The 12,645-nt window shown below is 34.8% G+C and overlaps 4 protein-coding genes across 5 annotated transcripts in view; 3 read left to right on the forward strand and 1 right to left on the reverse strand.

Annotated features, from left to right (window-relative positions):
• Positions 1 to 34: 34 nt before the first annotated feature.
• LOC108745775 (anaphase-promoting complex subunit 7) lies at positions 35 to 2,953 on the reverse strand. Its single transcript, XM_018482116.1, has 4 exons — positions 1,863 to 2,953; positions 1,375 to 1,789; positions 1,025 to 1,299; positions 35 to 950 (listed from the first exon to the last, which is right to left on the reverse strand). The coding sequence occupies exons 1-4, from the start codon at positions 2,666 to 2,668 to the stop codon at positions 728 to 730; spliced, it is 1,719 nt and encodes a 572-aa protein (XP_018337618.1). The 5' UTR covers positions 2,669 to 2,953; the 3' UTR covers positions 35 to 727.
• Positions 2,954 to 3,714: 761 nt separating this feature from the next.
• Positions 3,715 to 7,198, forward strand: LOC108745755 (synaptonemal complex protein 1-like). Its single transcript, XM_018482090.1, has 13 exons — positions 3,715 to 3,745; positions 3,813 to 3,919; positions 4,196 to 4,365; positions 4,451 to 4,626; positions 4,714 to 4,768; positions 4,847 to 4,973; positions 5,052 to 5,179; positions 5,247 to 5,373; positions 5,453 to 5,595; positions 5,720 to 5,831; positions 5,918 to 6,217; positions 6,754 to 6,846; positions 7,104 to 7,198. Exons 1-13 carry the CDS (start codon positions 3,733 to 3,735, stop codon positions 7,188 to 7,190), a joined length of 1,638 nt encoding a protein of 545 aa, XP_018337592.1. The 5' UTR covers positions 3,715 to 3,732; the 3' UTR covers positions 7,191 to 7,198.
• A 2,743-nt stretch (positions 7,199 to 9,941) lies between these two features.
• On the forward strand, positions 9,942 to 11,585 carry LOC108745754 (muscle-specific protein 20). The gene is made up of 4 exons (XM_018482089.1): positions 9,942 to 10,028; positions 10,368 to 10,579; positions 10,647 to 10,767; positions 10,907 to 11,585. The coding sequence occupies exons 1-4, from the start codon at positions 9,999 to 10,001 to the stop codon at positions 11,096 to 11,098; spliced, it is 555 nt and encodes a 184-aa protein (XP_018337591.1). The 5' UTR covers positions 9,942 to 9,998; the 3' UTR covers positions 11,099 to 11,585.
• A 628-nt stretch (positions 11,586 to 12,213) lies between these two features.
• Positions 12,214 to 12,645, forward strand: part of LOC108745751 (alpha-N-acetylgalactosaminidase) — a 5,845-nt gene continuing 5,413 nt past the window's right edge. Inside the window, exon 1 of one of the 2 annotated variants that reach the window (XM_018482081.1) lies at positions 12,214 to 12,272. The gene's annotated coding sequence lies outside the window, so the exon portion shown is untranslated. The remainder of the gene's footprint in view (positions 12,273 to 12,645) is intronic. The other variant, XM_018482082.1, reaches the window with a different exon arrangement.

Consider the following 12,645-nt stretch of genomic DNA (forward strand, 5'->3'; position numbering starts at 1 on the left):
ACACACACACACACACACACACACACACACACACACACACACACACACACACACACACACACCATACATATATGAATATTGTTGACAAATGTAGTATTGTTACATAGCCACGAATATATTTCCGGTAATTGAGGCTTTATCCTTGAATCCTTGACAATACCGACATATCAGGTATAAAAGATATGGAAAGGCATGTTGACAAATCGCAAGCCAGTGATAAGCTTTCCTATTCAGCAAACGATGTGATATTGTTTTACATCGATCTAAGAATTATTATTATTATGACTTCCTACAATCTATATATGTATATTTTATCATTGAATAGTTTGCGCTGTTCATCGAAATCTAAGCTGTAATCGCTAATATAACTAATATAACAAATAACGGGTACATGTTCGTTTGCCTTAATCCTCCTGATATTAGAGTTCTCCATTTTATGAAAATATTTTCGTAATAGAAATTAATAAAAATTTAACATTGACATTTTTAAAAGTAGGCAACAGAGCTCCACGGCGGTACAATCGTTGAATTTATTATAAAAAGAAATAAATTGTCTACGATGTATATTCCTATCAAATAATAATCACGAACAATCTCAGTCTCATTTCGTTCGTACAGATTATTTTCCCAAGATTCTTTTTCAAGAAATCCGTTATTAATGGACTTAGTTTAGAAGCCAAAATTTCAATCAATTTTCACTGGCTATTCGTTTCTATAACAAGAATGATTACTGACTATTAGCTTCCAAGTCCATATCCGACCAAATGGCTTCAGTCTCGCTCTCCTCGGGTGCTTCATCGTTATCTGTATCTGGCAGACCGTCACCGACATCATAGGTCGTATCAGCCTGTTCCTCACCAACGGTCATATAATAAGCGGAATCCAATTTACTAGAAGAATTGTCTAATCTGTGCATTCCCTCTATAGCTCTCCTGTTGTTTGGATCAAAACTGAAAACAAAAATTAGATAAGCTTCACCTAGATTTATGATGTAAATCAACAATTACAAAAATGAAATATGTACTTTAAAGCTATCACATAATGATCTAGAGCCTTCTCTTCATTGTGCATTCTTGCCCATAAGTCTCCCAAAGTTTGATGGAGCTTACAGGTAGAGTGAATCTCCACCTGTCTCTCGAGTAGTTCGATGGCTGCTTCCAAATTCATTTCCTGTTCGTATATCTCCGCGAGTAAATACACTGCAGGTAAGTAGACTTCATCTTGAGATAAAGCTTTTTCGAGAAGGTTTTTAGCTTTGCTCACTGACACAGGATCTTTCATCAAGACGGATGCATATAACTGCAAACGGAAAATGCATTGTTATATATTTTTTAATTTACACTTCGGATAAATTTTCTTTTAACTTTAACTCACTGTTAGAACTCTTGTGGTGTGTCCAAGTTGTTTGCAAGAGCTGCTGGCGATATTCAGAGCCTCTCGCAACCTATGCATCCCAACAAGACAATCTACTAAACCTTTATGCGGTTCATATCTATATGGTTTCAATTGCACGGCGTGCCTAAAAAAGAACAAAGCGTCCTGATACTTCTTTTGCTCGATAAGAAGATTACCCCGTAATATGGTGGCCTCTATGTCGTTAGGATTCAAATTTAACGCCTGAGCAGTAAGAGTATTTGCTCTGCTAAACTTTCTAGCGGCAAACAAAGAATATGCCATTGCTACATAAATTTCGCCAGTACATTCATTGTTAGCAGTTATCGCTGGTATCAGCCGTTCCAATTCTTTGATATGGTGCATTTTGTATAGAACTGCAGCATACATGTCCACCCTGTAGAGAAGTAACAAACAATAAGTATTTATGTGTAATATATATATAAATAAATCTCTAAATGTGGACTTACCCTTTTGTTATATCTGGCTCAATAACGCGAGCTCGCCTCAGACACAGCAGAGCATTCTTATCATCACCCGCATAATAATAACACTCGCCCATGATAGTCAATAGATTGAAATTATCTCTAAGCAAAACAACATTGTCCAATGACCTTAAAGTACTCACGGCATGCGTGTATTCTCTATTATGAATGTGTGCATGAGCTTTGATCCACGTATTAAGCCATTCCAAATTCATCGAGTTCGAGATAGAGCCGACGATCAGAGAATTGACTTCCACACCCTTTACTCCTAAAGAAAGGAGACCTTCGGCTGCTTCTAAAGCCAATGGACATTCTTTCAACACTTCTTTGTACGTGGTAATAGCAGACCGTTCCATTCCTTGCTCATGGAACATCTTGGCTAGTGCCATGTTTACTTTGGCAGTACGCTGCTTGCCAGGGATGCTCTGTAGCACTTGCAAAGCTTCTTGCAGATTCTTGGACTTGACTAGGCACAAGTGGATCTGATATTTGATGTTGACATCCGACGGCAGATCCTTCTGTCCATCCAATAAAGGTTTCCCTGTACCTTTGGACTTTAACAAACACTTACGGAACTGCAGAGCCTTCTTGTAGAGAGTCTCTGCTCTACGATATTTGCCTAAATGAAAATGAGCATCTGCGTAATAAACATATACGTGAAACTTGCTGTAACCAGGTAGCAAGTCAGTGTTGTGTTCGCTGAGAGAGAGCACCAAGTTCGTCAGAGAGATCACATTGCAATAAAGTGCCTGATCATAAAGCAACTTGATTTGCTCGAATAATCCTGACATGATTAATCTTGTTTTTTTTTTTTAAATAAAATTTGCTTCAGATTTCTAACGGACTTCAAATTGTGCGATAATAATACCAAAAGGAAGCGTGAGATTCTCAAAATTTCACAGACTGTAACATCACAAAAACGCCAAATCTTACAAAAATCATTATTCCTATCTTCAATTAAATACTCATTTTTCTTTCTGCATTTTTAAACTGGCACTATTACAGGATGACGTGAGCGTTCGTTTCTGTTGGGAATATTCTTTCAACATATATTGTTTTTAAGTTTTTATGTTCCACCAGGAAGGTAAATATAACCTGAAAACAATTCGGAGACGCTAAACGCGAATTGCAGTGAAATGCTTGCACGATAGACCGACAGAGAACGTTGCAGTATGCTGCGCGATACTTCATACAAATACGAACCGATTACAGAGCGCTATTTACGTTTTTCCAAGAATAATTTAATTTGCATCGTTTATTTCATGCAATATTTTCGTATCCTAGAAACCGGATTTAAACGATTTCCAATAATTACATCTTCTGTTGCTAATTCCCATAATTATACGTTATCACAAGAAAACAAAATTATCAACAAATATACTGATTCGAAATTGCCTCATTTGATTTCTGTATTTTTACAAGGATGCAAAATCCAGTAGCGTTTACTGTCCACCACATTTCTGTCAATGTAGATTAACTTTAAAATCGATTTAATTTACTCGTTATCTTCTTTCAATCCTTAGAATTAAAAGAAGATAGAAAAGTAAATAAAAAGTAAGAGATATACGTAGGTAATGTGCCAATATTGCGCTATCATTGCTGAAAATCTATAATTCAAGTTACGTATACTATTGATTTTTAGTACTGGCAGTGTATATTGGAACATAACAGAAGCAGTAGAACGTGATTGGTATTTACCTTTAAATTCAACCAATCATATTCAATAGTAATAGCGAGGTGAAGTTTTTGTTTAAACATCTGAGCATCTGTGATTTGAGCTGCAAAGTAGATAAAACTCGAATTGAGCTTCGATCGTTATATATCAATTAAAAAATATATTTTAAAATAGAAAAACATGCAGCAGGAAGGTAAGTTTTGTCTTTCGCTTTAATTGTTCTTCATGTCGTGATTTTGCGATTGATGCGAAACTTGTAGAAAAAGTTCGCGCGAGCACGCAAAGCAGCGGCAAGTTTATCGATGCAATGATCGCACAATGGATGAACCAAACGGGGAATAATGATGGATTACAGCAAACGGAAGAGGTACGAATTGTTACAAACAGCTCAAGAGTAATTTGTATGATGATGACTTCAATCAAACTCCAATAACTTAATCGTGAATAGAAATCTTAATTTTTTTTTATTTGACACGGAAGGAAAAACTAAATATAGACATAATGAATTATACAGCTCGAAACTTTATTTTATTGAGCTTTCTTCAGATTAAATTAATCGCCGCTTAAGTTGATTCAAGTTTGATCGAAGTTGCTCGATAATAAGCAAGGAAAGTAATTTTTCATGAATACTTTGTGGAAGTAGCAGGTGAATGAAGGTTCCTGCACACATGATGACAAGCAGCAAGACCAACAGAATAAGGACCGTACAATCCAAAGTCTAAGACGAAAACTGAAGGAGAGCCAAGAGGCGCAGGCTTCTTTGTCCGCCTCCTTGGAGATAGACACCCGCAACAAGGAAGAGATTCAAACAAAGTAAGCCTCATTTCTTACTTTTTTGTCGTAACACGAATCTCTCTTATATATTCTGCGACTTGACTTTCTTTTTTGGCGACAACAGACTGAACGCAACTTGGCCGTACATCGAGAATATCACGGAATATATGAATTACATCAGAGAGAGCCTTGCCAGTTTTCAGCAACACCGCGTTAGTTTATCCACCTTATACGACGACGTGATTCTAAAGCAGCAAGAAACTATCCAGAAGCTGCAACAGAATGAGGCGAAATCGAAAGGCACGCTTTTACATACATGGAAAATGTTTGAATCTTAATTTTAGGCTCATTATTAACAATTATAAACAATTAATTCTATAATTGCAGATATGGAGAACTGTGTTGCAAGATTGAAAAATGAATTGCAGCTTCAAACGGAAAGGTATAATTTTCGTTATACTTCTGCTAGTTTATAATTCGCGTAAACAAAGATTTTTATCAAAATCGTTTCTTGAATCAGATTACAAGAGAGGTCGACAGAGCTAAATAAATTGCGGAAGCAATTGGAAAATTCTGAAAACAAGCTGCAGAGTCAGAGGAATGAATTGGCGAATAAACATGCTGAGGAAAAGCTGATGCTCGTCAAAGTATGTTGTTTAGGCAGTTTTTAAAGAGGTCCCACAATTTTTTTCCATAATTTATTTTGAATGACTTTTCTAATTTAGGAACAACAGCGATTGCTATCGGAATGCGAGAATTTACAATCGCGACTGCAGACGATCGAGAAAGAGAAATGCGACATCGCGAAATCTGCCGCACAAGTGGAAAATAAATTGCTACTTCAAGAAGAGAAGTAAGTCATCGCACCACACACAATAAATTGCACGAACGTAATAGTGTTAACTAAGCAATTTTTTTAGAATGCAGGAGGCACTGATGGAGCAAAACAAATGGCAAGAACAAGTAAATGACGTCGAGCGGAAATTCCATTCACAGAAACATGAATTAGTGAGCGCACACACTAAGGAAAAAACATTGTTCATTGAAGTACGTTAAAAAGAAATTCTAAATCTTTTCAGTTCTTTTCTTTTTTTTATTAATATCGTAAGTTTAATATCTGTTTTAGGAACAACAGCGACTAGAATCAAAATTCAAAAGTTTACAATCCCAACTGAATACACTAGAACAAGATAAGATCAATATTACCGATATGATCGCGCAAAAGGATGCACTTGTCTCAAAATTACAGAATGAAATCTCCATGTATAAGTGAGTATTTATATTAATCAAATTTGATGAAGTTTTGAAAATAAAAATATCTTTCAGATTGTGTGTTCTAATAAAATCGTTAAAATTATTAAGATTTGAGTAATTTGTTTTTTTTTTATGACAGAAATGAAATCGAGGTGATAATGGCAAGATATAATCAAATGTGTGCTAAGAGCGAAGCATTACTGGAGACGCAAAATATGCTGGAGAATGAATTACGTACAAAAGCGGAAAAAGTAAAATAAATTATGTACAGGCTCGTTCACACAATAATTTTGATCAATATAATATTAGTCTTTACTAATTCAATATTATTTTCTAGATTCAGAATTTAGAGACGATGTTAAACTCATTGAAACTAAGGGAGACAGGTTTCGTCAATGACATAAACAGAATAGAAAAAAAATTAAGTAGTGAAATAGATTATTCCAAGAATCTCGAAAATAAGCTTTCAAACGTGCAGAAAGATTTGCAGCTCGCACAAAAGCAAAACGCTGAAATGCAAAAGATTCTGGAAAAAACTAAGAGTAGCAACGAATTTTCTATTAACACGCTTCAACATCAACTAAAAACTCTTCAGAAAGAAAAAGAAATTATAACACGAGAAAGCACAAGGGTTAAGGTAATAAACAAAAAATTTTAGTGTAATAAAATTTTCTTAGTTTGTGATATTTATAAAGTTTCTTGAATTTTCTTAAACTCTTTTAGAATGCAGAAAGTTTGTATGAAAATACATAAATCAAGCTCACCAATAGAGTATCAGTTTTAAAAAGCCATTACGGAACACAATCAGTCGAGAGTTACAAAATATTATAAATTATCAAACTAAAATGATCAATGACATCAAGAGAGAGAGAGTACACAAGTAATATATGCTGAATAAGTTCTTGATGGAAACAAGAACGGGCAATAGCAGATTAAAGAATAATTATAAGTTTATTATTGTAGGCGCGCGACAAAGAAAATAATCAGGGCACTTTTCAAACCTATGAGTCCTTGACAAAAATTGTTCTTCAGAATCGATATTTTTTCGGCATGCTTGAAGATTCATACAAACTTTCTGTATTCTGCAAGAGTTTAAGAAATAAGAATTAATAATTTTTTTGAATATGAGATTGAGATTTTATTAATATGTTGAATTTCTTGTTTGAATTTCAGGTTTCTAACGCGAGTTTATTGGATAGCGATGAAGATACATCGTCAGAGAAACTGATTCGTACATCTTTCAAAAAAAGACAAAGCCAGGACAAGGTAGATATTTATACGTTATTAAATATAAATATAATACAAGAAAGTCGAAAAGAAAATGCTAAAAGTAAAAAGGGATAATAATATAATGAACATTTCTTTGCAAATAGGAGAGTTAAGAACTATTAAAATAAGTGAAAGTGAGAGCGAACGAGTTTTTTAATATATATAATCTTATTTATTCTTTTTCATTCACTTATCGGTTCAGGATGTTGAGATAATCACGTTTCATTGATCTGTTTGTTTTCTGCTTTATACAGCAAGATGTGGTTCCATCAACAGGAAAAAAGTTTTTCAAATCGCGTCCTACTCAACCACGTACTTATACCAAACGACGAGAAGATTAAAAAGGTATACAAAGAGTTTCAATCAAAGTTAATTTACAATATATTTATAGAAAATGTAAAATTTCATCCAGAAATTATAAATATGAGTTAGAAGCTGCATTCGATGTTAATTTTTTTTCGTTTAGCTCTATTATTATATTATATTAAAGTTGTTTTTTCTTATATGTCTTCAATATATGCATAATATTTTCTCATTTCAATTTGAAATTAATTTAAAATGTATTTATTAAATACATAAGATTTTAATCAAGAAATTATAAATATGAATCAGAAACTGTATTATAAATCTACGCTGTTAAATTTATAATGTCAATTTAAATTTAATTTTAAGTCATTTTTAATCACTTTTATAGGTCATCACAGCTCCTACTCAATATGTCATTACAATTCAATCAAAATAATAAAATTAGACAATTTAACTCAAGAAAATTTATTAAATTTAATTCTTTAGTTTACATTTACTAATAAAAAGAGAATACGTTAATATGGATATTGTTTATTTTGAAACTAGTCACATAAATGGATTGATTTATATTTTCGAAAAGTTAAAAATAATAAAATGTTCAAATTCAAATTCAAGGGATGGAGCTATCGTTACTCCTTTGATATCTAATAATGTATCGAATAGTTGCATTTAAGATAATGTTAAAAATACGGAGTCTCATCATCGCGCTCTCAGGAAAAACACCTACGCACCTTCGACACGGAGCAGACGATATTGTAGCTAGTGCAAGAACGCAGAAAACTTAAATTTAAACGTGATTCATCGGTCCACCATCCAACCAATAAATGATCCCCTTTGAATCGACACACGCGAGATTCAAATTACGTAACGTAATAAAACCGTGCATACTGTCCTTCTGGAAGATATTGTATTCGTTACTTTCTGTTTCGGATGTTACAGCGTACTTCGCAACTTCTGAAAACATATCTTCATATTATGTATTAAATTCTTAATATCAAATTTATTATATATGATATATCATTATAACCAATTTGAGTTATTTTTAATCATTTCTGTAAGTTGCTACTATTCCTCAATGTCATAATTTAACTAACTAAAGTTAAACAAATTAAGAAATGTATTAAATGTAACTCAAATTTAATTTATTATTTATATATGTACTAATAAATGTATACATTAATATAAGTGTTATTTACTCTTCACAATTAAAAAATTAAACGACTCAACTACATAAATGGATTAATTTACAGTTTGACACAAAAGTTAAAAACAATAAAATGTTATTTAACTCAAGGGACTGAATTATCATTGCTCTTTTAGTATCGAAAACGTATACAGTAATTTTAATTTTTCTCGATTGATTTATTATAAGATTGTCTTGCAGGAGCAAAGTTTGATATTCTTTGAATTCCCCTAAGGCTCTCGCCTATATTAGCCATTATTATATATTATTATATATTAGTGATGAACTTTTAAAGCCTCGTCCTCGGAATGTCTATAATTTTCCGTATTTCCTCTATCTTGCGTTCGCACGACAGGAGAGTATCTGCCGCAAAATCTGGATCGCGCAATAATAACCCGAGCCATATGACAGAGAACTATTTAAAAGTAGCACGTCCCACTTTCCACGAGGCGACCGTATTTTTTTTCCTTCTGTGTCAGGACCTCGACACGTTGCCTATGCCCTACTGATAAGCTATGTGCTGGAATATGCATTGTAATTAGACTAAGAACAACGCGAACAGTTTTATTCGAACAAGTCAGACGATCCTAGATTTGACATTTTTATATCCCATAATAAGGATCCGTTCAGATCTTTCTAACTTCCGTAATGACATATAAAGAATCTTCCTTCTTATTTGTTCATCGTTTATTCCTCATCATTTCTTGATTCAAATTGGAATATATGCAATCTCGAATTTATATTAAAAAAATAAAAGAAACTTTGGATAATTACACTGGAAAAAAAATTTTGATAAATATTAGTTTAAATCGTTTAAATAAATATTTACTTATTTTTTCATACAAAACCCATTAATTTGATTCGACTTTTTTTTTTATTAAATAAATATTCATTTACTGTAAATGAATGTTTACGATTCAAAGAAATAAAATTTAGTAAATTTTTTTTTTTTTTCAATGTGCTTCTATCAATTATTGTGAGATTCAATGAAAAAAATCAAAATATTCCGTTGCCGTTGCATTTTTATAGACATTATCGCAATCGACATCTGAGATCCTTAATAGTTATTTTATTACATTGGCTCGTTTTAATAAAAGATAGCCGACAGAACAGTGACTTATTCATGCGAATCTTGTTTCGGCTATTTACCGGATGTTATAATCATTATTAAGTTGCCCAATTTTCACATAGCAGCTGCGCGTCTCTGCGATTTCGGAAAACCTATTTCTCGTTTAACTGAATAAGCCGCTAATATTAGAATACCGAAACGTGTGGAATCACGCACGCTTCCGTCGCTTATACGGGGTGTCGCATCAACGATGTGGAACATGGGGAAAAAAGTATCTCCGATAGTACCTGGTTTATCGATTATCGAGTCAATGAAGAAGAAAATATTATATCAAGAAAGCCTTGAAGGCTACATCCAGTCGACATGAATATAATAACGAGGAATCTCCGACTGCGACTTCCCCTGGAAAATTCCGACGAAACATTTTTTTCCTCGGAACGTTTCTTAGGACACCCCGTATACAACCCTCTTACGTTGTTGGACGGATTTCTCCCCCGACTTGGCCCACGGTGGTTCCGTACTCCTCCGAAACGTATAAAAAGCCACGTCTAGAACCCGTGGCACTTCAGTCTTTTCAAAAATATCATAAGGATGGCTCTAGAACGTCAAGTGCGCGCTAAGGTATATATTTATATACACATACAATATTTCAATTGTGTGGTGTAATCCGTTCCGATCCGTTTACGGTCACGTGTATCATATAGTGATCTATTCTTCCGAGTTCTTTATTTTCTTAACTTTTAAACAGAAAGAAGCCAACTGCTTGATAATACCTAACAAAATAAAATGTTTTTTTTTTTTTTTTTTTCGAAAGAGACGTGTTCTTTGAAATGTTCTGGAATACTTGAAGTATCGCGGGATTCTATCAATCCATTGGGAATCTACGAATTTTCATAATAATTCCTTTCCGCTAAGCAACAGTATGTTATAATTTTGACATTCGCACATAATTTTGCACAGATTGCGGCGAAGCGCAACCCCGAACAGGAGAAGGAGGCACAGGAATGGATCGAATCGATCCTTGGTAAGAAGTTTCCTCCTGGTGAAACCTTTGAAGAGGTGCTCAAGGATGGTCAGGTCCTGTGCCATTTGATGAACAAGCTTTCACCTGGATCCGTACCAAAGATCAACAGTACCGGCGGACAGTTCAAGATGATGGAAAACATCAATTTGTAAGTGGTGACTGGCGAGATATTTGTACCGACTGTACATTATACGATTACGTTGAATATGTTGTAGGTTTCAAAAGGCGTTAAAGGACTACGGGGTGGACGACGTCGATGTTTTCCAGACCGTAGACTTATGGGAGAAGAAAGATGTGGCCCAAGTAGTAACAACATTGTTCGCGCTCGGCCGAACAGTACGTTTCCTTATCCCTATTATCATTAATTTTTCTACAAATTTCGCAACAATTTTCTTTATAGTAGTAAATAATTTTTACGACTGATATAATTATTTGTCAGAATAAAACAATAACATCTAAATCTCTGTTCGTTTAGACATACAAGCATCCCGAATGGAAAGGACCTTACCTAGGACCCAAGCCATCAGACGAATGCAAACGTGATTTTACAGAGGAACAATTGCGAGCTGGTCAGGGTGTGATTGGTCTTCAAGCGGGTTCCAACAAGGGTGCGACCCAGGCAGGCCAAAGCATCGGTGCCACTCGCAAAATTCTTCTTGGAAAGTAAATTAAAAAGTCGGCACAGCTTGCAAACCCCTTTTTCCAGTCGTTACAGCTATATCTCGTATTTTTTTGTATGTACACACAAATACATATATATATATATATATATATTATTTTACTTTTGTAATTAAACGATAAACGGCTGCTATTTATTTTCCGGCATTTTCTTAATGATAACAAATGTATCTCATCATAGCGAATTCTAATCTTTTTATAGTTAATCAGAAGATAGACACAGGCTCTGTCACTTGAGCCAATGAGCATATTTGATAAATTGATTTTTGTGATTATAAGGAAGATACCGTTGTTATTCATTCAATTTTTTTATCTTTTCCCGCCTCGAGATTCTAGTCTTTAAAAATGTATCGTGTCAATGACACGAGTATGCGTTTCAAAACAAGAAAGTTGTTATTTGAACCGATCGATTGTGCGCTTTAGAACAAAGTGGTATCTAAAGAATTCCAAATAAAATTAGTTCTATCCATCCAAAATACGAAATTTCTTTTCCCTTCCCAGGAGTGAATTTTCAAGTCACAATTGTGTATTGAATAATTTCATCCACAATTTCTTTTCCTTCCCCAATTTCAGCGATCGCCATTTAAGGATGCGAAAGCGACGTCGTGCTTCACGCTGGAGACGTCGAAAATAAAACGCGACGCGATGCAAATTGCGTGCAACTTCGTTGAAACTCTGCCAAGCTCGAACCGAGCTTAAAGCTCGCGAAGCGCGTGGGATCTGTTCTATTGATATCCGAAGATGCGTTGTTGTTTCAATATTGCTCGTCCGTAACATTCAGGAGAACGTGTTTCCTGAGTGTTCACGAGAGCGCAACACGCTCTCGTTGACGTGCAGCTTTGGGATCGAAATGGCGATAATTCGTTATTTATTTTCGCTTGTTTATCGCCAAAGCGGCGTACGCGCCATTATAGAGATCCATCAAGTGATCCACTTGCTTTATCAATGAAGATATGGACCTGTCGAATAGGCGGTGCTCGATAATCGCATCTAGATAGAATTGTTACGTACACAATCGAAACTCTCAAATATAAACGTATTTGATTGTAATACATTTATAAAATGAGCACGTCCACGCAAGTTACTGATCTATATATGGGGTATATATAATGAAGCGCGCAATAATAAAGCAACACTCTCACGCAACACGTGGCGGACAAAAGGTACGTTACTTTCCCCCTCTTTTTTTTTTTTTTGTTCTTTCCTCGCATTACGCGAGAACATTGATTGCGTGTAAAGACAATCGTCCCTCTCACGTCGCAAGAACGTCTGTACTATCCGCACGCTCGCGTGCACCGTTTAATTCACCGCAGATACAGATTTCTATTGTTTGCGATTAGAAGACGCACCGTTTCCAAGAGGCGTTGTAAGAGCCTCGTCACAACATCCTTTGGTACATCCTAAAAAAAAATCTTTAAGGAGGCTAAGATGTATCTCTGGAATTGGGCTCATCCTCGTCATTTGAATTTTGCCGTTTCGATTTCTCCTTCGGAAACGTTATAAACGGTATCGAGTGAGGCCGGGCGGGGCGGGGGG

Source organism: Trachymyrmex septentrionalis, unplaced genomic scaffold (assembly GCF_001594115.1).
Source record: "Trachymyrmex septentrionalis isolate Tsep2-gDNA-1 unplaced genomic scaffold, Tsep1.0 scaffold148, whole genome shotgun sequence".
Classification (NCBI taxonomy): domain Eukaryota; kingdom Metazoa; phylum Arthropoda; class Insecta; order Hymenoptera; family Formicidae; genus Trachymyrmex; species Trachymyrmex septentrionalis.

Excerpts from the sequence above, each read along its gene's own strand:
- LOC108745775 (XM_018482116.1), bottom strand. The coding sequence starts at position 2,668 with ATGTCAGGATTATTCGAGCAAATCAAGTTGCTTTATGATCAGGCACTT. Across the intron at positions 1,790-1,862 it reads GAGCCAGATATAACAAAAGG|GGTGGACATGTATGCTGCAG; the intron begins GTAAGTCCACAT and ends ACTTCTCTACAG. Across the intron at positions 1,300-1,374 it reads ACACCACAAGAGTTCTAACA|TTATATGCATCCGTCTTGAT; the intron begins GTGAGTTAAAGT and ends TTCCGTTTGCAG.
- LOC108745755 (XM_018482090.1), top strand. Across the intron at positions 4,366-4,450 it reads AAGGAAGAGATTCAAACAAA|ACTGAACGCAACTTGGCCGT; the intron begins GTAAGCCTCATT and ends TGGCGACAACAG. Across the intron at positions 5,180-5,246 it reads TTGCTACTTCAAGAAGAGAA|AATGCAGGAGGCACTGATGG; the intron begins GTAAGTCATCGC and ends CAATTTTTTTAG.
- LOC108745754 (XM_018482089.1), top strand. The coding sequence starts at position 9,999 with ATGGCTCTAGAACGTCAAGTGCGCGCTAAG. Across the intron at positions 10,029-10,367 it reads AACGTCAAGTGCGCGCTAAG|ATTGCGGCGAAGCGCAACCC; the intron begins GTATATATTTAT and ends AATTTTGCACAG. Across the intron at positions 10,580-10,646 it reads ATGATGGAAAACATCAATTT|GTTTCAAAAGGCGTTAAAGG; the intron begins GTAAGTGGTGAC and ends AATATGTTGTAG.